General features: G+C 50.1%; 8 protein-coding genes across 8 annotated transcripts; 4 read left to right on the top strand and 4 right to left on the bottom strand.

Annotated features, from left to right (window-relative positions):
* Window positions 1-81: 81 nt before the first annotated feature.
* On the bottom strand, window positions 82-758 carry BC939DRAFT_444749 (uncharacterized protein). The gene has a single exon (XM_051554726.1). The coding sequence runs from the start codon at window positions 605-607 to the stop codon at window positions 194-196; it is 414 nt and encodes a 137-aa protein (XP_051414448.1). The 5' UTR covers window positions 608-758; the 3' UTR covers window positions 82-193.
* A 1670-nt stretch (window positions 759-2428) lies between these two features.
* Window positions 2429-5152, top strand: BC939DRAFT_491229 (uncharacterized protein). The gene is made up of 6 exons (XM_051559481.1): window positions 2429-2626; window positions 2749-2987; window positions 3093-3335; window positions 3428-3488; window positions 3584-4437; window positions 4542-5152. Exons 1-6 carry the CDS (start codon window positions 2473-2475, stop codon window positions 4932-4934), a joined length of 1944 nt encoding a protein of 647 aa, XP_051414447.1. The 5' UTR covers window positions 2429-2472; the 3' UTR covers window positions 4935-5152.
* A 209-nt stretch (window positions 5153-5361) lies between these two features.
* Window positions 5362-6598, top strand: BC939DRAFT_501145 (CoA-transferase family III domain-containing protein; the record flags this gene model as incomplete). Its single annotated transcript, XM_051560127.1, has 2 exons — window positions 5362-5769; window positions 5876-6598. The coding sequence occupies 2 exons, from the start codon at window positions 5362-5364 to the stop codon at window positions 6596-6598; spliced, it is 1131 nt and encodes a 376-aa protein (XP_051414446.1).
* A 262-nt stretch (window positions 6599-6860) lies between these two features.
* Window positions 6861-7796, top strand: BC939DRAFT_421659 (P-loop containing nucleoside triphosphate hydrolase protein). The gene is made up of 2 exons (XM_051553097.1): window positions 6861-6963; window positions 7046-7796. Exons 1-2 carry the CDS (start codon window positions 6910-6912, stop codon window positions 7619-7621), a joined length of 630 nt encoding a protein of 209 aa, XP_051414445.1. The 5' UTR covers window positions 6861-6909; the 3' UTR covers window positions 7622-7796.
* Window positions 7797-10800: 3004 nt separating this feature from the next.
* Window positions 10801-12050, top strand: BC939DRAFT_444740 (uncharacterized protein). The gene has a single exon (XM_051554725.1). The coding sequence runs from the start codon at window positions 10981-10983 to the stop codon at window positions 11602-11604; it is 624 nt and encodes a 207-aa protein (XP_051414444.1). The 5' UTR covers window positions 10801-10980; the 3' UTR covers window positions 11605-12050.
* Window positions 12051-14871: 2821 nt separating this feature from the next.
* BC939DRAFT_444736 (uncharacterized protein) lies at window positions 14872-16252 on the bottom strand. The gene has a single exon (XM_051554724.1). The coding sequence runs from the start codon at window positions 15941-15943 to the stop codon at window positions 15041-15043; it is 903 nt and encodes a 300-aa protein (XP_051414443.1). The 5' UTR covers window positions 15944-16252; the 3' UTR covers window positions 14872-15040.
* A 1938-nt stretch (window positions 16253-18190) lies between these two features.
* On the bottom strand, window positions 18191-19332 carry BC939DRAFT_394736 (kinase-like domain-containing protein; the record flags this gene model as incomplete). Its single annotated transcript, XM_051552180.1, has 4 exons — window positions 18191-18555; window positions 18665-18803; window positions 18885-19188; window positions 19292-19332. Coding segments are annotated over 4 exons (849 nt in total), but the record flags the coding sequence as incomplete, so codon positions are not given.
* Window positions 19333-20836: 1504 nt separating this feature from the next.
* Window positions 20837-22684, bottom strand: BC939DRAFT_84993 (uncharacterized protein). The gene is made up of 2 exons (XM_051561945.1): window positions 21271-22684; window positions 20837-21095 (listed from the first exon to the last, which is right to left on the bottom strand). The coding sequence occupies exons 1-2, from the start codon at window positions 22530-22532 to the stop codon at window positions 20948-20950; spliced, it is 1410 nt and encodes a 469-aa protein (XP_051414441.1). The 5' UTR covers window positions 22533-22684; the 3' UTR covers window positions 20837-20947.
* Between the last annotated feature and the right edge of the window lie 706 nt (window positions 22685-23390).

Below are 23390 nucleotides of genomic sequence, written 5' to 3'. Positions count from 1 at the left end.
GCAGACCATAAGGGCAAGAAGCGAACAGCTGAGGGTAAGTCAATTCTTTTTTTTTTTTTTCTTAGGCTGCAGGCGGGTCCCAAAAAAAAAAAAAAAAAAAAAAGAATGGATTTGGAAGGAGGTTTGTGCAGCTCGCGCACTTCGACCGGATGGAGAAGAGCAGCGAAGGAGAATTGGGATCGATTGTGGAGTCTCAAACTAGCAGGTTAATTAAACTGATTATGTCTTTAAAAAATATTATTCTTGTTTGATAGAGATGGAAGATGCGCCTGTGAAGGTCCCAAAGGAGAAAAAGGAGAAGAAGGAGAAGAAGGAGAAGAAGGAGAAGGCTGAGAAGAAGGAGAAATCTGAGAAGAAGGCGAAGGAGAGCAAGGACAAAGACAAGAAGACCGAAAAGAAAGACAAGAAGAACAAGACCGATAAGACCGACAAGACCGACAAGAAGGACAAGAAAGAAAAGGAGAATAAGGCGGAGAAGAAAGAAAAGAAGGAAAAGGAGGATAAGGCTGAGAAGAAGGAAAAGAAGGATAAGGAAGTCGCAAAGAACGCCGATATCGCCGACGTGAAGGAGAAGAAGGCCAAGAAGGAAAAGAGCGAGGCAAAGCATAAGGAAACTACATCAGAGGAGGAGCAGGCCAAGAAGGACAAGAAGGAGAAATCCGAGAAGAAGGACAAGGATGCTGGTAAAAAAGAGGAAAAGAAGGCAAAAAAAGACGACAAGACTAGCAGCAAGGAGAAGGAGAAGAAGGAGAAGAAGGACAAGGCTGAGAAAAAGGACAAGAAGGACAAGAAGGACAAGAAGGAAAAAAAGGAAAAGGAGGACAAGAAGGACAAGACCGACAAAAAAGAGGCGTCATCATCTACAGCAAAATCAACATCAACACCAGCACCAGCACCAGTTCAGGCCGCCCCTGCGCAGAAACGCTGGAACGATTGGAGTCAAGCCGATCTCGGGAACGAGAAGCAGAACGACAAATTCCTCCGTCTTCTGGGTGCCAAGAAAGCAGGTACCACTACCGCGGACGGATCAGGAGCGGCAGTAACAGCCCCAGCCAAGAAGGGACTATTCGGTTCATTGGGCTCCCTTCCTTCTTCTAGTTCCAGCCATACGAATGAGGATTCTGCGATCGATAGTATGGTGGGACGGAAAGTCAGTCGGGATCTGGAGAAGCAGTTTCAGGATGGACTGAAGATCCGGCAGCAGAAAAACAAGGGCAAGAGCGTGGGACTCGGATTCGGATATTAATTGAACATGCAATAAGGAAAGATGATGAGATTATAGCGTTGGACAACAAGCCTAATAAAAATAGAAGCAAAAGCGATATTGTATTAGTTTGATCCGCAGTGGTGATAATGGAGGATGGCCTTAAAGATGTCGAGACTATTCTCATGGCTAATATTTAATCCACTCCTAGCACAGCTCCATCTCGCATCTTCCTCGCGGGGATTAAATATGAAAGAGAAATAGAGAAATTTCTAATCGGGATAGTCTAGGATGGTCATCATGCAGCTTCCGAAGAAAAGGGTTGGGTTTGGAGGATATCACTGAGCTGGACCTGGGAAGACTTCAGGACACCGAATCGTTTCTAGTTCGCAATCTGGACACTGGCGGCCGGACAGTGCTACCTGGATGTACGAGGTATGAAATTGGACGTAGTGCTAAAGGACTGTCGCGCTGTGCTGGCTAAGTATGGGACGAGCTCGCATTTATTCAAGGTGTTCATAGTGTTGAGGGTGAGGTCGGAAATATACCCTATCTCTGAAGAGATGTTTAGTGACTCCTGACTGGATGAGTATCAGTGTATGTAACCCACAAATCAGCCTGATATGTCTGTTATCGAGGCATGGCCAGCGCTAGTTGCTTGGAACATGGAGCATATACTTTCCGTTGTGTCCATAGCCTGTTCTGGAAGAGCGACGACGGCTGGCTCTGGAGTTGGGGAATCGCGTCCAGCACGATGTCTCGACGGTAAGTGATGTTCAGCAGGATAAGACAGCGAAGACGAACGAGGTAACACAAGCATTATCAGACATAGTTAACCTATTCCTCAAGGCCATCATCGGTCAAAATGAGCACTGCCATGTCGCCATCTGTAACAAATTTGGCATGCTCAAAAGTCTCTTGCATTTCCTCTCGTAAAACAATGGCCTCCCTTGATACCATACCGACTTGTGTACGCAAGCGTGTAAGAGCGCGGAGCGAGGGAAAGGTAGACAGAAAATGCAATCCCAACAGCTATGGGAAGTAAAGTGATGTTGGCGATGATGATTATGGTGTCGGTGATGGCGAGCTTGAGGGCCATGCTCAGGGACAAGAACAGTTTGTGCTTCGCCGCGCTTTGTGTAACAATGGCGGCGGCGGAGACATTGAAGCCCTTAAGCCCATTGCGCCAACCCGCCCTTTCATTATGCCCAGCACCACTTACGCGTTCGCTCACTGAGCTCTCCATTGTCCTTTGCTGAATCTGCGCGATGTCTGACATGGAAGAACTGACCCCCCGGGAAGCTTTCCTTTCAAGCCAAGAGATCCTCTCGACAGTCGAATGGGACGATGTCCTGCTGGATCACCAGGCCGCCTCCGAGGCCATTGCTCTCTTCGACAATCACATGAGCACTCTTTTGCAAGGTAAGTGTAGACGAACGCGACTTTGCGCGGGGATTAATGCAGTAGTACCAGTTGATGCTCCATATCCATCTCATCAAGGCCTTTTTCCTTTCTGCTAACACACTTTAATCCTAATTTACTAGCGATGATGAGCATAAAAACAACCAAGTTATCGCGTTTCCTGAAAGACGCGGTGCTGACGCTCTCACGGCCAATCAAGGCGATACATCGCATTAGGGAATACATCGCCGCTGAGCCCACGACAGCACTCGCACAACATGTACAAGAGGACCAGGATGTGTTCGGAGCGTTCGAAGAGAGAGTATCGGCTACAGTCTGCGATCTGGTACACAAGATCGTGGAATTCTGGGACGGACAACAGGTACGCATCCGGCGCTGATAATGTACATCGCGAAGAGGATATTACTATGTGTCGTGTCTAGCAACCGTTGACTTGGCCTTCACGTTTTTACTCTGCTCCGCTTAGATCTTCAGTCTGAGACTTAGTCCCGCACCAGAGAACGAACGAAACAACCAGCACTACTTACTCGTGTATCTAATTTTGCTGCTACTGGATCGTTGGGTTGCACCAGAGGAGATGGAGGCTGCATCTTCGTATTTTGAGTACACGAACCCAAAGTACAAGGCGTTTTCGTCGCGTGGACCAAATGCTCCACCACTGCCAAAGAAGGATACAGGAACTACGTTGCGTCATCTAAAGACCATGATGGTAGGAACATATCTTTTTGTTGAATCTAAGCAGGTTGCTTTAGCGGGATGGGCCTTCTAATACGGCATTTTTGTTTGTACTGGGAAAAATAGGATCTCTGTGCAGAGTGTCATCTGTCAATCGAGGACCTACTTGTCTGGAAACCTACGCCAGGTAAGCAATAACGATTCTTTATCGAAAATATCTTTTCTGTCTGACTGCATGTTCACACTGTCTAACCAATGTTGGATGCCTCCTATATTTTATAGTATTCTCGACAGGAGTGGATGAGGATGATGACAGCTACGATGAAGAGGCGCTCATCGAAGATAATTACCCGCTTTCGGAAACAGGAATCGCGACCTTGGTCTCGGGCATGATCTATGCCATGATCAACTCATCTCAACTTTCAACCATTTTCACACTTCCGCTAACGCTCGCTCAGGACTGGGTTTTTACTACAGCAGGAGGATTGGCAAGCGGATTTCTAACCAACGAGGAGACCCAGCTTCCGATGGCGGACAAAGCTCTTTTGGTTTTGCTCTATGCTATTGACCGAACACCTATCGATGGATTCGAGATGGATGTGCTGGATTATTGCTCCATGGATAGTTCAATGGATCGGATGGGACTTTTTCAGATCTTCCAGGTCATGGTTTCGTTTGCGGCGACGAGCTCTTCGGCCAGCCATCGGTTCTTTTGTTTCCAGGGACTGGATCGGTTGGTGCAGGCGTGTCAGGATGATGTGAAGATGTATTTGTTGGAGCAGCTGGTGTCGTCCAAGTGTCCGTACGAGTCCATGAGAGCTGCAGCGGTCAACTTGGTTAAGGGGACAGTGGAACGGGCGTTTGTGAAGCTGGATCAGGTCAGGGCAGACAATATGGAAAGGATGCGGACGCATGGGCCTACTATGGATGGTTCAATTGGTGAAGTGAGGAGTCCGTTTACAAGTCCGCTGCTGCTAAAGACGTTTGTGCCGTCGATCTGGAGGTTTGAGGTCAAAGCGTTTGAACATAGTCCGCTGAAGAATGAGGGAGCATGGTTGGACAAGCATGATATGTTTATGCATGCACTGAACTTCTATTTGTTCCTGCTCATGCGAGACTCACGGGAAGATAACTTGGTGAGCTGTTTGTTGGTTTTATTTGGATTCTGTACGACTAGCAGCCTGATAACATATTGTCTAACCCTATGGTGTTTTTATTTATTTTTTTATTCGACTTACAGACGGAGATCTGGTCTGCATCCAACATTGAGGAAACGCGCAAGGAGTTCATCGAGCCGTTGGTGGAGCGAGTTCAAGAGCTTAAGGAGGACTATATTCAGCGACTTGCAACAGCAGAAATGCGGCAGGATGGAATTTTTGATGATGATGCGATGGAACCACCGGTGCACAGGATCAGGTCTAAGAACGGGGTTGTCAATTTCGACATTGATATGGAGAGTGGAGACGAGGATAGCGACGATGATGAAGATGATGATGGCATGCGGAGGAACGGAGGGCCGAAGGATACGGTCGTGGATTTGAATCAGAAGATGATGAAGCTTGAGATCATGGACGAACTGTTGGAGCGAATTCAGGAGCTGACGGCACCTGTGGAACAGGACGACGACGAATAAAAGGATACATTCAGAGAGAGATCTTGTACCTGGATCTGATCGGCATGCTTAAAATTCAGTAAATTAGGGAGTACTAAATTCAGGTGGAGCGGCATTTTTGCCCCGGGACCTTGAAGGGAACCAGCATGGGAGCTGTCTTAATACCTTGCAAGTGTCCTCGTACCACATGAATTATTTATCAGTCTGGTGCAGCCATTGAAGCTCCAACTTGCTCCTGCAAAAGATGATCCATTTTGCCCCACAATTGCTCTTGCTGTCAAGGTGAACACGATCCACGGTTAAGTTGATCCGAGCCGGATTGTGGATGCATTTCACACGGCACTGTTCAACTCTATTCCTTCCTTCATACATCACGTCTTTCCATTCCATTTCTTCCCTCTCCAGACATCCCTCCTCATTCGCACTTCATTCATCTCAAACAGCCCTCATGTCAGCTCCACTCACCGGTCTCAAGGTTCTCGAGATCGCAGGTTTGGCACCTGCGCCGTTCGCAGGCAAGGTCCTGTCGGACTTTGGTGCAGACGTAGTCCGTATCGACCGTTCGACCTCCGTCATGAATCTCGATGTCCTCGCTCAGAACAAACGCTCGCTCGCCCTCAATCTCAAATCTCCCGCAGGCATTGAGGCCCTTCTCCGCCTCAGCGAGACCGCAGATGTGATTATTGAGCCATTCCGTCCAGGTGTCATGGAGAGACTGGGGTTGGGACCAGATGTGATGCTGAAGAGGAACCCAAAGCTGGTGTATGCACGAATGACCGGGTTCGGACAACAGGGACATTATGCCAAGATGGCGGGCCATGATATCAATTACCTGGCAATCTCAGGAGTCTTGAGCGTAAGTGCGTTTGTTAAAGACTAGGCGCCTCCGCCTTTATTATGGATGTCATCATACTTTGGACAATCCGGCTAAGCGATGTTTCTTTCTTTCTTTTCATTGATAGACGCTAGGAAAACACGACGACAAACCCGCATTCCCGATCAACCTCCTCGCAGATTTTGCCGGTGGTGGACTAATGTGTGCACTCGGGGTCCTTCTCGCCCTCCAGGAACGCGCCCGCTCTGGCAAGGGCCAAGTCGTCGACGCTGCCATGATCGACGGTGTCTCCTATCTCGGCTCATTCGTCTACAACATGCACAAAGCCGGTGCTCTCTTCCAAACTCCACCTGGTACTGGTCAATTGGATGGAGGCGCGCCCTTTTACGACACCTACAAGACCAAAGATGGGCGATTTATGGCCGTAGGAGCCATTGAGGCCGATTTTTATGAACTATTGCTTCAAGGATTAGGACTCGAGAAGGAGAAGGATCATTTGCCGGAGCAGATGGATATGAAGAGTTGGCCAAAGATGAAGGAAATGTTCACGGCGATCTTTTTAACGAAGACGCAGGAGGAATGGGTGAAGGTATTTGATCTGACGGATGCATGTGTGACACCGGTGCTGGAGTATTATGAGATGCCGACACCGGCCCCAGCGCCACGGTTGTTGAGAACCCCGAGTAGGCAGCATAGCGCGGATGCGGGGCAAGACGAGGAGATGTTTTTGGAGGTAGGAGGGCAGAGTAAGGCCATTTTAGTCGAAGCTGGGTTCTCGGAGGAGGAAATCCGGGACTTGGTGGCCAAGAATGCAATTGCCGGCGCAGGATTGGAGAAGGCCTCGCTTTAGAGCGCAAAAAAGTGAGAGTAATGTTCATGTTGAGAAAGAATAATAAAGATACGGGGCCAGCTCCTCGCGTTTGCAGCAGAACTATGATCGGCTTGATTTCCCTTGATGTCAATGTTTACCGCGCCAGGAAGGATGCAGGTGCGGGGAAAGGGAGACGCGACCGTAGACGCGTCGATTGAGGAACGAATACGTCTAATTTCGCGTAGACAGGGGGACTTCATCATTGGACTAGCCTGTGTGAAACACTTTCGAGGTCCACGGTGTAACTAGTACCAGACAACTCACTTCTCTGCATCGAACATTCACCACCGATGGCATCGAACATTGACCATGTCAAGCAGCAGCCCTTGCTCATCGTGGCGATGGTAAGTCCCATCTCTGAACCAAGCTACGCTTTATTTCTCTCAACCTCGTTGTTAACAACGAACACACCAATACATCACACAGGGCGTGTCCGGAACCGGCAAGTCGACATTAGGACAAGGCCTTGCAGACGCCATCAACATGCCATTCATCGACGGTGATCAGCTCCACTCTAAAGCCAGTATCGCCAAAATGGCCTCAGGACACCCTTTGACGGACGAAGATAGAGAGCCGTGGTTGAATCTTATACGTACCAAAGCAGAGCAAGTCTGCGCAGAACAACGCCTTGATTCCTCGTCCAAGGCGATAAGGCCAGGCGTCGTAGTAGCTTGCTCAGCCTTGAAAAAATATTATCGCGACATCCTGCGCGGAAAGAGAGAATCCAACGACCCTTCCCAACAGACAAACCCAGATGCGACCAAGCCTGACGCGCTATCGACGTGCTTTGTCTTCCTGAAAGGCGACAAAGACGTCATTTTGGAGAGAATGCAGAGGCGAACAGGGCATTACATGAAGGCGAACATGCTCGACAGTCAACTGGCGACCTTAGAGAGCCCTGAGGGCGAAGATGGCGTGGTCGTCATTCGCATCGAAGATCAGCCTGCGGAGCAAGTGAGAAAGGCGCGTGAGGGGTTATGCCGTCTAGTTGGACCAGTGTAGAGCGCGCGCGTCTGACGTTCCATTTTAATCTTGGGGTAAAAAAAGTTGCGGCAATAAAAACATTTTTTTTTATTAGCGCCAGAACCCGTCCCTCTTCCTCCAGACGTACAGGCGTACCAAGGGCTGCATTGCCCTAACTAAGACTTGGTCTGACAGGCGGCCAAAAGCCACCTAGAGACAGATAATAATAACCTCACAGTAAACTAATGTAAAGCGGAGGAGCGAATACCTATAGTGCACATTCTGAGTTGTATGGTTTTCAATATTTGAACTGAGGCCCAAAACCGCTACGCATCCTACCGGATTCGATGAGTCCGATGGGTGCTCTTCTAGTCAAGATCATGGGCCAACATGAATTTTATCCTCGACCTCATTCAAGACGGACATCTGCCCTCTTCCTCACCGCCGTAGTCAACTCCTGGGGTTGTTCTCGCACAAAGCCCTGGGCTACTCCTCCAAAACGTTTCCTGACTTTCTTCTTTCTCGCGCATATGTCCTCAGACTTCTTCCATGGCACCGTCGCCTTACACCGCTCTTTCCATAGCCTCTTCCGTGCAAAAACTCGATTCGCTTCACAAAATGTCCAATCAGGTAAGCTGCGATGCTCTTGAACGTTTTCATGAGCAACTCCAGTCCACTATCGAGAATTTAGAAACCGATCTTTGATAGATATCTACCGTCGTCTAGAGCCTCTTGAGTATCATCTCTCATTTGAACATTATCCTGACTATCGACTTCACATTCTTCCTCGTAGACAGTCTTCCTACCCTCTGCATCGCTCTTTCTGTCTCGCCATGTGTTCAGTAGGCTGATTCAGTCGTCGCGCAACGTATCTGCCATTCTTTCCACCCTCCGAACCTCACGTAGGCTTCACCAGAAGGTATCCATGCCGCGTGGAGAGAAAGTCGGTTCTATGCGTGTGAAATGTCAGCCATTCTTGCCGGGCCCTTCCAAATCACTCAACCATTTTTCCCGCCATGACTGCTCCAGTGCTGTGTACCTCTTCGAGTGCCTGTGTCCCAAGCGTTCTGCCGCTGTTCTTGTGTAACGTGGCATACGCGAAGATGCTGTGTGTCCTTCACAACGGTAATACATACTTAACATTTAAAAATTTGATTCTCAATTGTGCATATATTACATGGTCGGGAGCATACCACGAATCAACTTGTTCTTATGGGAGCAATGGCCGCAATCTGCGAGGTTGGAGAAAATGCCTACTTGGCGGATTTCGTTCATGGATGATAGCAAGGTTCTACCTTCACTCCATCTCACCCCACTGCTCAATGAATCGTTGCGTCCGTTGCTGGCACGTCCATGTATGATGGTTCCTCGGCGTTGACTGAAGTTTAATCAAATGTCGGGGGTTATCCTCTGCTGACTAGTCGCAGAAAGCTACATGTGTCGGTATGCTTGCGAAGTACTGATTGCTCAATATGCCAAGGTTGCTGGTGACAGTCGCATGCCGTGTCTGGCAAAATATCTGCAGCCTCGTTTCTTGCGTCTCCATTGTGACCTTTAACCCACTGCACCTCCATTTGCTGTCCTGCTATACATAGAATTTGTAAACCATTGCCCACCAATCGGCGTATGCTGATCGTAGTTAGCAACGAAAAGTGGCAGTATGTCGGTTCCTAATCAATATCGCAAACTGTTGGCCCACAGCTCTGCTGCGAATGAGGATAATGGCATTTCGTTCGCGGGGGCAAGCATAGGATCGTCGCAAGCAGACCCACCAACTCCGCCTTGGTGGATAACGAGTAGTTCGTCGTTGCGCCGTCAACAGCTGGCTGGAAAGAGTCGTCGGCACGTCTGTAGACACTCCCGAAATACTGACTGATGCTTGCACGTTAGCGGAAACATTGTTCCTCACCGGTCCGCCGGATTAAAAAGCTGTCGTACTCTGCCTAGATGATACCCATCCTCATGTCTCAGGAACCATTTACAAGTGTCCCAGCTAATACCGAGCTATGGGGATCCATGAATTGCTTCCTTTGGGTCAAGGACGCTAACGTCACTGCGGCCTGATTAGAGTGGGCTGCAAATCTATTTCCTGTGCCGCTACTCGTTCTATTGCTTGAAGCTTCTGGTCCTCGTCTATATCCCGATACTTTCTCTACTGTCCCTGATGACAATATTCTTCGTATCGGATGACAGCGTTGGGTGTGTGCTTCAGCAGCATGTCGTTCTTTCCTGTACCCTTCCTCAGTAATCGACCCCACTGTGTCTTTCATAGCCTCCTGCTGGGGCAAAAAGAGCAGCTTGGATGAGACGCCGGCGGCAGACGAGTGTGCATTCGTCTAAGTTTGTCTGCAGGTGAGAGAAAGGGAAGTCAATCTATTGCACGTTATAAAGTACCCGAAAACAACGCCCTGCGATGGCCAAAGCGCTCCTTCGATGAATACAGCACAGCATAGACTGGCGAGACTGGCGCGACTAATATCTACTAATCCCGGCCTCAGTGGGTCCGACTGATACATTACAATGACGTAGTTGTTGACAAGACATGACTGTGCACGGACCATGTCGGGTGTCTGTCGGGTGCCAGATTATTTTTTTAAACACGTCAGCAACAAGGGACGCGCACTTTACCCTTCTTCTCACACCCACACCCACACCCACACCCAATCAGCACCTAACCGCCAACCACCAACCACCGCTCAACCACCACTCCACTACCACTCCACTGCCAATCAACTAGCACCTCAGCAGTTCGCCAGAGACTTCCTCGCGCGAAGTTACCGTACGCCAGTGATATCAATGTAAGTACTTTGGCTGCTTTGCTTTGCTTTGAACCCACATTGAAGCACAATACTCATCATCCCATCTTTTGCGTTTGTGCCGCTTGTTAGACCCAAAAAAAAAGAAAAAAAGAAAAAAAAGGAACAAAAAAAAGAATACAAAAAAAGAAAAAAACAAAAAACAAAAAACAAAAAGAACAAGAAAACAAAAAAACAAAAAAAAACGACAACATTGCTCATATGGTATGTGGATTATGCGAAACTGTTGCGGATAGAGAGTGTGTACTGCAGGTATCCTAACATTTGTCTTGACTTGTGATCGATCTTAGTACGAGTGCCCGCTGCGATACTCCAGCAAAGACCCTCACTGGGTTGCCAAGCACATGAGCAGCAGCATGCCCAAGGGACCCAGGACAAGAAAGGGTCCTCCGAAGCCACATTGGTGAGCCAGCGACTCCAAGGACAGGGGCGGGAAACGCCTATCGAGCCGGCGCACCGGTGCCGCTCATCGCTGCGCAAGATATGGCCACGAGTGGAACCACATGCTGACGCGCTTTATCACGACCAGGTAAGGCGACTACAGCTATTCATGTTCTAGACTACGAAATTTGTTCTGAAAAGATGAGCCGGGCCTTCCTGCATACTGACCTTGCTGGTGCTTTCATCACCGCGTCTTTCTGTCTAATAGGCGCCAGCTGTACCTCCCGGAACTCCCAAACCCCACAAAAACGTACAAGCCGAGGGGGTTTCGGGCAGGTGCAGACGACCTGCTGCAACGGGGCCTCACCCCAGCCCCAGCACCCGTTGCAGTGGGTCGATCTTTATGGATCCGTCCCACCCACCACAGCCATACCACTACCCTTTCCACCTCAGGCTGTGATGGGTGGATCTTTCTTTTATTTCTTCTTTCCTCCACATCCCCTCTCTCCTCCCTCCCCACTCCTCTCGCTCACCCTTCCACCTATTCCGCCCTTCACTCCCCAAAACATGCTCCCCATCAGATGCTCAGGACCAGCCTCTAATGGCTATCTCATGGTAAGTTCACTCTTGCTTTTCTTATATGTGATCGACATGTCTCACCCTTGCCGCCCCGGCATCGAGTGGCTCAGGGCTTCTGTTCGGTTCGCCAGCGGGACCCTGCCACTGGCCTCTCGACGCAGTGGGATGATGCGCCGTGGGTTAGGGATGAAGCGAGCCCTCTGGTCTTTTGGCTGTCTGATGCACCTGTTCTCGCCTACATCTTAGGGACCTTATAGCGCGGCGAACGACTCTACTCTCCCATATACACATGGTGGCGCGCGAGGCTGTGCGGGCCAATGTGGTCCTCCGCGGTGCTAGCCAAAGGAAGCAGCAGACATGGACAGAAGCAGACACAGCAAAGCAAGGTAAGGACACTAGGGGGCCAGCGTGCTCAGGGCTCTGGAGCAACAACTGTTGGGGTTGCAGGGGATGGAAAAATCGGTGGTCCTGTCCGGATCACTGTCCTAGACTGGACTGCCCCTGTGCAGTTCAGGATCCTGGGCGACTATCGGCCACCGTCTGTTTCTCTTTTCCTTGCGCACTCTGATGGTCTGCGGCTCTCATTGACTTGCAGTCGCCGGCTCAGATACGCTGTGCACTTCCGGAGGCAGGTCTGGGTCTCCCACCGTTCGTTCTTTCTCCCTATCCTTTTTCCTTCTTTTTTTTTTTTTCTTTCTCCTCTTTTTCTTCTTTACACCTTTCTTTTTATTCCTTTTTTCTATTGCTAATGATCCGCTGGCCTTGGGCTGAGCGAGAAGGCAGGGGTCAGCATTCTCTTTTCTCTTTTCTCTTTCTTTCGCTTCCCCCTCCCTTTCTTCCTTGAGACCCAGACCGTCCGATGAAAAGCGTCCACTCCAAAATCACAATGGTAAGCCCTCTGTCTGTATATGTGTATATTCATGTCTTTTTTGTGCAGCGGGCGTTCGAAGCAACATGCAGCTGTGTACTAACTAGTACAACACCGTCTCCTTGTCTCATTTTCCTTGAGGACCGCCGGTGCGCATGGTAAAGCAAGCTCCCTTGTGTATCCGCGAAAGTAGAGTCCGATGCCGTGTCGAGGTCCTGGTACTAGGGTAAGTGGGGCACTGGAGCAGGTGTAGAGGGTGGTTCAAAAAACTAAGGCATTCGCGGACCAATCCACGGTTGAGGACCATTGCACGGGAAGTGTCAGTTGGTAGCGGTACCCAAAACCGGCCGTCCAGGTAAGTCCTCAGGCTGCTTGAATGTCGGGAGGAGCGGTGGTGGGCTTGTCGGTTGCATGCATGGGAAGCATGGGGTGCAACTGCCATGGGCTAGTCAGGAGGGGATCTGGGACTGGGCAGAGAGGGGAGCGGGGTGAAGGGCCTAGCATCAAAGGAATAGGTGAGAAGGGTTTAGGGGAGTGTAAGGAGGGTCCGGGGAGGCCAAAGGGGATCAGGATCGAAGGGCCTCAGGCACTGCCGCCGCCCTTGTCAAAGTAAGTATACATCTGGTGTTTGCGGTGTCTTGTTTAATATGCAAAGTGTCTATGAATCCATCCTTATGCGAATTGTTTGTGATCCTGTATCTGATACTAGATAGTTATTCCACAAATTAAGTGGGTAAATATGTGCTGTCGCCGTCCGCTCGTCCGACCGTCACCGCTACATACAACAACAAGGTGGCGGCGGGGGCATGGGCGGTAAGACAGCGACAAGGGCGGTAAGGCAGCAACAAAGACCGAGGCCAGTCTGCGGCAAGGCTCGACTACAAGGCCAGTACCAAGACCAGAACCAGGACCAGTGCCAAGACTAATACCAAGACCAATACCAAGACCAGTATCAAGGCCTTAGACAAGATACCGCAAGAACAAAGACAAGGCCGATTATACGATTGGAAATAGGACTGAGTACAGCCTATTGGTAAGAGCGATAAAGGCCGCGACAAAACCTCGACAGGAACATGACGAGCACAAAGCCGTGACAAGAACAGCGACAAGGTTAAGGCAGCGCATAGTAAAAGACGGGTCAGTCCTACAACTCGTTTACTACGCCATACCGTCGATCACCCTTTGACAAGGACTGAGTCTGCCAGGACAATAGTATCACCACGCTTCATGAATGCAGCTGCCATCGCGGCACACCGTGATGCTCGCGACCTCGACCTACACACGCGTAGGATTGTCAATATTGGATCCAAAAAGAACACAAGAATATAAAATAAAGAAAAAATAAAATAAAAGAAAATAAAAAACTTAGCGGCCAGTTTAGATACCAATTCGCAAGAGCAGAGACACACAGCGGCATGCAGCAGCGGCGATGGCGGTAATACCACCCGGATCTCAAATAAAACATACGACCAACATACTGCTTTCAAACGCTCTCGGTGCAGAGGCAAAAACCTAAAATGTGAGTATATGATACACAGGCTTCGTACTGAACAGGCGGCTACACCGGATATACAAGCGGCCGCTGTCCTTATGTCTATCATGTCTGGAGAGAGCTCTCCGTTGTATCTACATGGCCTGACATCGATATTGAAAAGATGTGTGCTGTAGAGTCCAGTATTGCCTGTGCAGTGCTGCAGAACCCAGTGCTGTGCTGCTGGTGTTGATGGTGTCAGGCCGAGCTTGCCCGAGAGAAAGACGCGACGCATCGCGTATGCTGTTTAATCCCGAGTCCGCTCCATTCGTGCGCGTTAGCTTTGCACGTCGTTCTAGCGACTAACGGGTGGGGCTCTGACAGTTGCATGGGTTGACGGCCACCCCCTGTGGGCCCTGTCCATTTCCTCGATCGCCTCTGCTGTTGTCACAATATAGCATCGTAAAAAGTGTTCTGAGCATTTGAGAACTTCTACCCTCATTAGTTTACAGAGCGGTTATACGGCATGAACGTGTTCGTCCGCGCGGCGGGTGAATTGGTGAAAATCGGTTTCTTTAGGAAGTCTGGACGCGAGGTTTTTTTTTTTTTTTTTTTTTAAAAAAGCATGAAGACAAGTTTTTCATCCGAGGATCAGGACCATATATGTCCTACCCATTATTTTTTCCCCTGCCCCTCGCTTTCCTTTTTTTCCCCCCTGGCTCACCTTCAAGGAGATAGTCATCACATCTGGCACGCAAACAGCATTTTACCTCATCTTTGTTTCTTGCGGATAGTGTCTGGATTTTTTTTCGTGTTTATTTTCCAACAAAAGAAGATTACACATGAAATATAGTCCTGGCGCGAAGGATAATGTAACGAGAATTATAAAACTATTGCCGCGCAGGTTCCTTGAGCAGCCTCATGGGGCCTCGGAAATGGATCAAAAATAGGTTCATTCCAATACATATTGATCACAATCGTTGGAGAAAGAACGCGGATCGCGTTTCAATTTCACAGTCTTCAGAGCACAGCACAGATTGGTCAGATTCCTTGCGGACCAAAAAAAAAAAAAAAAAAAAAAAGCTTGGACATCGTCAACAAGCCAATCGCCACACGTCTTTGCATTATTGCATTCAAAGTTTTCAACGCGGTCCTTAAAAGACTCCAGGCCCAATCCATCCAACAACGCCTTCAACATAATCAGCCATATTTTACTATCCTGGACATCCTTACGCATCTTTCATAAAGTAAAATAACTCATAACACATTATTTTCATTATTTTCATTTTGCTGTATTCAATGCTTTTCTCTAACAACAACCAACCCCACCGCCGCATGCTCTCCTAATCCCACCGCTCCTTCTCTAACACCGCTCCCATACTCCTCCGGATCACCTTCCCTCCCCGCTTCAACGAAGAGGGCGCCGGCAAGCTAACAACATTGGTAGTCGTCCCTACTGCTCCTCCTGATCCTCCTCCTGCTCCTGAATTTAAACTTGAGCCTGTTCCGCTCCCCGAATAATTCATCCCTCCCGCAGGCGATGACGCCCTCCACGCTGCATGGCTATTACCATTCGCGCCATACCCAGCCCCGTCCCCAAACCCATACTGAGACCGATGCTGGATCTGAGGCGCCTGTTGCTGCTGCTGCTGCTGTTGTTGGTGCTGTTGGTGGTGCTGATGTTGATAGTGGTGATACTGGAGCGGCTCATATCCCTGCGCAAACTCCATCTTCTGTGCACTATGCGCACGGCCCTCAATGCCCTGTGCCGCCGACACAGAGGACACCGGATGCACGGATCGCATGCCCATACTGGCGTGTGACGGAGCCCCCTGCGCCTGGTACTGCATCGGCACTGGGATTTGATGCCTTGCCTTTGTCAGCGTTCCCGGCGCTGCAGCTGGGGGCGAGCACGTCCTTGATTCCCTATCCTTCTCCCTTTCTTTTTCCTTCTCTTGAAAATGCCCGTTACTGTAGCCGCTGTGGTTGTCATGTTCCTTATTCGCCGAAGCCGAGAACCGACTGAGCATAGTCCGGATGCCCACATGATGCGATTGTGCCGGCTGAGTCGATCCAGGGACGTTCAACATCCCGTTCTTGGGCAACGCTGCATTCCCGCCCTGCTGCCATTTATGCTGTTGCATCTCCTTCATGATCATCCGATCTTCTTCCTCCAATAACGCGGCCACAGATCCAAGGGACGACACTGACGAACTGTTGTTGGACAGGGACGAGTACGATGACATCAACGCCGCTGAAGAAGATCCTGAGGACGAGTTGTATCCGTTCGTGAGATTATAGGTATTGATTACGCCGTTGCTACTGTACTTATTGTTAAGATTGTTGTTGAGGTGCGTCCGTCCAAGCTGAGACGACTGTTGCTGCTGTTGTTGAAAACTAATAGGCCTAGCAGTCAAAGAAGCCCCTCCGAAACCAACAGCCGTCGGTGATCTTGGGGGAGCTGTTTCATGACCTGCATGATTCAACTGCCGTTGCTGCCGTTGCTGGTGCTGGTGCTGTTGCTGTTGCTGTTGCTGTTGCTGTTGCTGTTGTTGATACTGGTGTTGGTACTGGTGCTGGTGCTGGTGCTGCTGTTGCTGTTGCTGTTGCTGTTGCTGTTGCTGTTGCTGTTGCTGTTGCTGTTGCTGGTGCTGGTGCTGGTGCTGGTGCTGGTGCTGGTGCTGATTCAAGGCCTGCCCAAATGACTGGCTCATCGCCCGATAATGCCCACCACTAGCAACGCCACTCGGAATCACAACCGCGTTCCCAATATTTTCGATGCTCGAGCGTGGTGGAATCCTGCTCCTGGACGGGACCAACAACGCCTCCAGATCCTTCTCCTCGATTTCTCGAATACTTTCATGTCCTTTATAATCATCATCGTGATCATCATCCTCACTGCCAGCCGCCGTCATCGCCGCCTCTTCGTCCTCTTCCTCATGATTGTCCTGACCGCGGTTACGGTAATTGTTTGACGCCGCGCTTCGACGACCTCCCATAAAATATGCGTGTACGGGAGGTGCGCTCGTCGAGAACAGACTGATGGAGCTGGGTCTCTGATGACTACGGCCATATCGACCCGTATTCTCCTCGTCGTCATAAGGGTCCAACGGTCCAACGCCTGGCACCTGTACACGATAAGCTCGACCCGCTGCTCCGTTTTTGAGAATCGGGACTGGAAGTGCTTTAGGCGGCGTCGGCGGAGCCTGTCGCTGCTGCTGCTGAGCGTTCGGAGCCGATGACTTGCTAGAATCTGGTGTCCCAGTTTGTTGACGCATATAAATAGAAGACGACGGTGGCGGAGTCGAGGTATGCGAAGTAGGAGGTGTTGGCAGCAGATGAGACGCTGAAGCCACACTATTTTTCTTATTGCTAAACGAGAGCCGCCTGGGCCCTGCAGTAAAGTTGCGCACTCCTGAGGAAGTTGGCGAGGTCGGACTATCCGATTGACGACTAGACGGACGCTGCATCTGAGTCCTGCTCGACTGGTCGGCATTAAAAGCCGAAATTGCCTCTGGGGACATGGCCCTATGTTTCTCCATATTCTCATTCATTGAGGTCGTGTCCCGTTTGAAGTATGCTGAGAGAGGGGGTGTCGGACATGGCCGAGAGGACAGACCCTGAGAGGGCGTGACGGATCGAGAGCGATCGTCCGGGGTCAGTTGGGATGACCTGGAGTTAGGTCGACTGGCGCCCTTTTGCTTTCCATTGGCCACCATCTTCAGGTTCGGGATCGACTGGGCTGGTGATGGTGCTTGGAAATAAGATAGGTGGGGTCCAGGGAAGCAGGTGTTACCAACATAGAACTGACACTTTCTGTGGAACACCATGCTGCAGTCTGTTATACACAATGAGAAGATGCATAGAGATTCGATTAATAGCATGTTCAATGACCAAGCGGCTCATTCCCTTTACAAAGTAATTGGTGGCAAACGTACCTTGACAGATGACGGCCTGCTTCCTGACATAGTCGTGGCATAATCTACACTCGACCGCTGTGATTAAACGAATATAGGTCAGCAAACACGAGCAAACGCGAGCAAACACGAACAAACTAAAGTTCTCCATCATGACAGCGAAAATAAAAAAGAAAAGTATATGCTTACGTTTAGCAAACGAGCTTTTGACAAACTGGTGCTGATTCTCAGTCTTGCCACTCCTGTTCATATCCTGATACTTTTCGGGAAATTGCGTCGGTGCCGGCACGGTCGATGAGGCATTGTATCCACTGGCGCTGTCCATGCTTCCTCGACGCGGTCCTCTTTTCTCGGGCCGCAGCATCGCGGTTGCGGATGCTGCTGGTGGTGGGCCAGACGACAACCCTGCTGGCGTCGAGGCGCGCTTCGCGGCGCTTCCGTTGCTTTGCTCCTGTACATCTGGCAAGAGTACCTTTTCCCTTGGCTCCAGCAACTTTCGCTTCATGTATGGCAAACTATCCATGGGCTTGAGCTCCTTGTGGGATTCCCAAATATCATTTATAAACAAGTGCCATGTTAGGATATAATCGTATGAAGCTGTCGGGTTGTATAACGCGCGCAAATTTTGAGCGCAAAATTCTTGCGGCTCCTTACCCTGGATGCAAAGTTGCGCTTGATCCATACATGACGACCCAGAGCGCCTGCGCTGGGCCGCAGGGCCGGATCCTTTTGAAAACATTGGCACAGGAAATCCAAAAGATCCATTGACACGTTATTTGGCAGAGGCGGCCTCTCATCTTCGACAATACGAAATAGGGTGGTCATAGCGAGTAGGTCGGCATATGGCGGGCGTCCTGTCAGCATCTCAATGATCGTACATCCTAGGGACCAAACGTCACTGGCCGGCGACGCGCCCTTTAGTTCGATGACCTCCGGTGCCACTGAATAGTTCAAAGCATATCGTATAATGGGTTAGAGACATGTTTTTCCTTCGAACGTCACCAAACTTTCCAGCGGAGTAATGATGATAGGAAGTAGCCATTGACATACTCCAATTGGGTGTTCCTGCCACTGCTCCAAAGTCGGACTCCTTCACTTTAAGATTCAAAGAGACACCGAAATCGGAGAGTTTGACGTTCCCATTCTTGGTCGTCAGAATGTTCGCTGCCTTCAAGTCGCAGTGGACCACCTGGTCATAAGATGAACGAGAGTGGTTATAATACGGTACCAAGCCATGGTGTCTGGCATTATCAGCACACATCAAACGCACCTGCTTTCCATGAAGGTATACCAGTCCCTCAAGGATCTTGACCACATATGCCACCACGAGTTTCTCAGGAAAGGCACCGAACGACTTTAACGTAGTTAAAAGCGATCCGTTCTCGACAAACTCCAGGACAATGTTCAAAAAGCCCTCCGTCTTGATGAAACCCTCGTACTTGACAATTGAAGGGTGTGCAAGGGACTTTAGAAGGTCGACTTCCTGCATCAACATGTCTCTTTCATCGTCCTTGAGCCCACCGATTTTGATCCGCTTCACCGCCACCATCTGGCCTGTTACCAAGTTCAGTGCCCTATATGACAACAGATAGTAAGTAACGACGAGGTTAGAAATGAGATGTTGAGATACATGCAATCGCCCACGAATTGATATGTTGACGGTATTCGATAGTGCACCTGTAAACGGCACCAAATTGTCCTCGTCCAATGCAGTTTCCAAGTTGCTAAAATGTAAATTACGATGGATGCGACTAATGATTAGCGATGGCATCCAGAAAGATTTGTCCTCACAACAATTCCAGGATGAACCGAAGCTTGGCTCTCACATAAGTTGCAACAGGAACATCGTCCTCCCAGAGTTCCAGTTTCTCGCGAACTGGCTCAACACCATTAGTGCTCTTTCGGAGGCCTTGGCTCTGCACCGGAGTGGTCGACCTTGATGATGCGGGGGATCCCAACATAGAGCGACCGATTCCGTCCGAGGCTCTTTCTGATGAGTGTCGAGAATGCTGTTTCAGGTTCGAGATGGCGCTATATGATGCAGATTGAGTCAAGACCCCAGGGCTACCGGGGCTAGTAAGGCCATCTCGATAGGCTGGACTGCCCATGATAGCGTTGGCGGCTTGAGGATCCAAGGACATGCTCTTCTTCCTCCTCCTCGACATGTCTAGTGCGGAGGTCCTGTCATCCACTGGCAACTGTAGTCCCGATGCCGATTTTGAAATGGACGTCGATTGCTCAAACGCCGGCGACGGGCTGTTGCCAAAGACCAGATCCCGCTGCTCGCGCCTATTTAGCGCTTCGAGATGACTCGGATTGTTTTCATCGCTCCCAAAACTCATGTCCTCGACGCCGATCTCGATATCGCTCACGCTAGGAAGTCGCAAACGTTTGTCTCTTACTAGCGGGGGAGTTTCTCTGCTGCTCACTGGGGTACTTTGGTGGCGTGGATCCTTAGGTTTGAAGACATTCGTCTCGAGTTGATCGTAGCCGGCGGAGAACCGAATGCTCTCTTCCTCCAGTTTCCTGACCTGCGCCGCATAGTAGGAGGATGAAGACGGTCGTATTGATGCTGTTGTGGAGGCAACGCTTGGAACATGAGCTGTCTTGGATCTCATCCTAGTTAGTGGCGCACCGTTAACTCCGGATTTTGGTATCTGCGATGGTGTTGAACCTGCCGAGACAAGCGGACTGGGTCCTGGTCGCTTGTCTTTGGCTACCATCCTGGGTACTCCTCCAACAACACGTTCCAATGTTAGAATAGTCGAGACCACCTATCAATAGACACCACGTTAGAACAAACTCGCGATAGACAATGTAATGAGTCTATGCGGAGTAGACGCTTTCGCAGTTGTACCTGATTCATGTCCTTTCCTTCATAAAGATCTACCGTTTGGAACAGATCCGAACTCTGCACTCCAAGCTATTGACCATGCGTAAAGAAGAAAAGAGGAACATCATATCATAAAGAGTTGTTCAGTATCCTGATCATGGAACAAATTCAATTGCTCCCAGAGACAGGGTCATGTCTTACCTGCTTAGCAGCATTCAAGAAGTTGCTGATGTTCTCCATCTATATAGAGTTCGAAAGGCATGGAGGGGAAGAGTGTGGCTCATTAGCGATAGAGATGGATCGGTGCATGGTCCATCTCCAGCCGGACTATTATTACAGCCCGCTGTTGGAATCGTATTCCCAAGATTCAGCTAGTGCAGCCGCTAACGAGTACTCGGGTGAAAGGATAACAGTAACAGGGCCGGAGGTGATGGTGTTTCCCTCCTGAATCTGCAGTTCCTGAAGGGGCTGCCGTGTGAATGTCGTTGGCGTGCCTATAATTATCGCCATCGGCATTGGCGATGATCGACGTCGCCCCTGTCTGTTTGCGGTTGTTGTCGCTGACCGACTCGCTGTCTTACCTTAACAAAGGGGAGGTTCTTCAAGCTGATTTGCTCGACAGTGCCTGGCCGCAGCCGATTCGCCAACCTGGCGAAGGGTTCGAGACAAATGAGGTTAAACAGTGCGTTCAGTATTCATTGCATAAAGAAAGGGGGGGACATATTATGACGGCAGGTTGGCAAAGGGAGCCGGGGGAAAATAAAAAATAATGTGCTAATGCAAATTTGCGCACACAGCCAGACATATATCCTTCCAAACATACCGGCAAAGGATGACCCCGTCCTTCAAAGACTCGTGCAGGTCGCTTGAGGGCAAGGGCTGGCCTACTGTCCGCTCGATGAAACTCTGTGCTGCCTTGATTCGGTCCTGAAGCTGTTGCTCACGCAGTCGTTTCCCTGCCAAGTCCACGGCAGAGGCGGCCTGCAACACTGAGCTTCCTTGCGTACTGGATGTTCCCGTTGAGCCTGTTACGCCTGTACTAGAACTAGAGTTGGGTGCAGATGTTGACGTTGATGTTGAACTGATTGCAGACGGTGAGGAACTGACAGGCATGCTAGGTTTGGTTGAATACCGTGGTTGTGGCGGCGTTGAAGAGACAATGTTTGATGATGCTGACATGGTCGGTGTTGGACTTTTAGAGAGTCGACCCAGATATACTGGCGGTACAGAGATAGAGTGCGAATGTTTCCGTGTTAGCCCAGGCGATGCTGATGATGACGATGAGGATTTTGCTGTCGACTGCAGGTTGGCGCCATGACTGGGACTTGCACCAGAGGACTTTTCTGTCAAGCTGGATATGGCGCCTGCGACCACGTTCCTTGGTTCCTTCCCACTGGATCCTGAACTTGTCGCGACTCTGGCTCTTGTGCCAGCTCCAACTGCTATTCCAGAAGTGAAGGCTCCGTCCCCGTTCCAAAGGGCTCCCGCACTCGGTCCTGGACTGGCTCGATGTCTGTCTCCTGTTTCAAACAAATAGGATCTGGAGTGCGAATCAGTTGGATTTTGAGCGCTATTGCTCGTATTATCGGTGCCATTGCTAGTCGTGCTGCTGTGGCCGCTGCTCTCCCTTTGAGCATGCCGTTGAGAAAAGAGGTTGTCGGAGACAGTGGTGGCGTTTGTTTGTGCAGTGGACAAATCTCGGCGAAGCGGAGGAGGAGGAGGATTGGACCCTGAGCGTAACCTGGTCCCGGCGCCGGTGGTGCCAGTGCCTGAACCTGGTCGGAGCAAGGACATTGATGTCCGTGACTGCTGCGGTTGCAAGGACGAGGAATAAGGTGTGGAGGTGGAGGTGGAGGTGAAGGTGCTGGTGGTGGCACCGGTGGCACTGTAGAGATCGCTGGGCGTGGTGCGTGGATAGAGGCCATTGTTCATGGTGTGGTGAATGCTGCTGAAGGAAGAGGACGACGAGTTTGAGGTTGGGAGTGGACTGGTCAGGTTCTGGCGCGTGCCGCTGCTGTTTGCGTTCCTGTCTGAGACGATGGCGCTGCTTCTGCTCCTTTGGCGTGTTTGTATGATATCGGTCATATTGACGGATAAGTATTAGTGATCGATAGAGTGTTAAGCAGCGAAAGAATAATAATAATGATATGGTATAGGTACAAAGAGGAGGAGAAAAGGAGCACTAGAGGACAGTTGTGGATGAGAAAGAGGATGAGAATGAGGACGAGGACATGGACATGGACATGAAGGGATGAGTATGAAGGTTGCAGAGTGCTCTGATGGGGTATGACGGGTTCCGCGGTTCAGAGGTTCAAAGGGTCAGAGAGGGCAGGGAAAGAAGAAGAGAGCACTGAGAACAATGGAGACATATTGCTCCACAGAAGAATTGTATGCCACCAAAAAGGAGGCCGAGTGTGGCAGCGACTGCAGTGTGTGCAGGTGTGGTGTCCGTGGGGATGGAGGATGGACCCGGAAGCGTGGTAGTCCAGTGGCACAACAGGGGAGTGGATGAAGCAGCTCCGAAAACGAATGGAGGGTGTCATTCTGTCCTGTGGATCAATCGTCCATTTGACTCTGTCCCCGCATGGTCGTCCTTTGCTCTTTCCTCTTTCCTCTTCTCCGGTAATGGCTCAATAACTCAATGGCTGGTTGGGTTGGGCCGTTTTTTCTTTATGCGTTTCTATGATCGATTGTATCCATTGCCAGTGCTATCGCCAATGCCAGCATTGGCCAGGCACCACTCTGTCCCTTTTTTCATTCCCAGGATGGGCACTGGTTCCGTTTGTCTCGCCTTTTGTCATACGAAACAGACAGGGGATGGAATGGATACACAAGGCTGAAATGGACAAACATGCCACGGCATCATTGCGTCATTAGTTGGCTCGACTACCTGTTTGTTCTCAGGACAAGAGCAAATTTCCAATATGAGGACCCCATTTGCAT

Source organism: Gamsiella multidivaricata (assembly GCF_025024155.1).
Source record: "Gamsiella multidivaricata strain RSA 2152 chromosome Unknown BC939scaffold_17, whole genome shotgun sequence".
Classification (NCBI taxonomy): Eukaryota; Fungi; Mortierellomycota; class Mortierellomycetes; order Mortierellales; family Mortierellaceae; genus Gamsiella; species Gamsiella multidivaricata.
This window is presented reverse-complemented; position numbering and strand designations above follow the sequence as displayed.

Coding starts and splice junctions, on each gene's coding strand:
- BC939DRAFT_444749 (XM_051554726.1), bottom strand. CDS start 607: ATGCTTTGCCTCGCTCTTTTCCTTCTTGGCCTTCTTCTCCTTCACGTC.
- BC939DRAFT_444740 (XM_051554725.1), top strand. CDS start 10,981: ATGAGCCGGGCCTTCCTGCATACTGACCTTGCTGGTGCTTTCATCACC.
- BC939DRAFT_444736 (XM_051554724.1), bottom strand. CDS start 15,943: ATGTCATCGTACTCGTCCCTGTCCAACAACAGTTCGTCAGTGTCGTCC.
- BC939DRAFT_84993 (XM_051561945.1), bottom strand. CDS start 22,532: ATGACCGATATCATACAAACACGCCAAAGGAGCAGAAGCAGCGCCATC. Junction 21,096..21,270: donor GACGGGGTCATCCTTTGCCG/GTATGTTTGGAA, acceptor ACCCTTCGCCAG/GTTGGCGAATCGGCTGCGGC.
- BC939DRAFT_421659 (XM_051553097.1), top strand. CDS start 6,910: ATGGCATCGAACATTGACCATGTCAAGCAGCAGCCCTTGCTCATCGTG. Junction 6,964..7,045: donor CCTTGCTCATCGTGGCGATG/GTAAGTCCCATC, acceptor TACATCACACAG/GGCGTGTCCGGAACCGGCAA.
- BC939DRAFT_491229 (XM_051559481.1), top strand. CDS start 2,473: ATGTCTGACATGGAAGAACTGACCCCCCGGGAAGCTTTCCTTTCAAGC. Junction 2,988..3,092: donor AATTCTGGGACGGACAACAG/GTACGCATCCGG, acceptor TGCTCCGCTTAG/ATCTTCAGTCTGAGACTTAG. Junction 4,438..4,541: donor ACTCACGGGAAGATAACTTG/GTGAGCTGTTTG, acceptor TTCGACTTACAG/ACGGAGATCTGGTCTGCATC.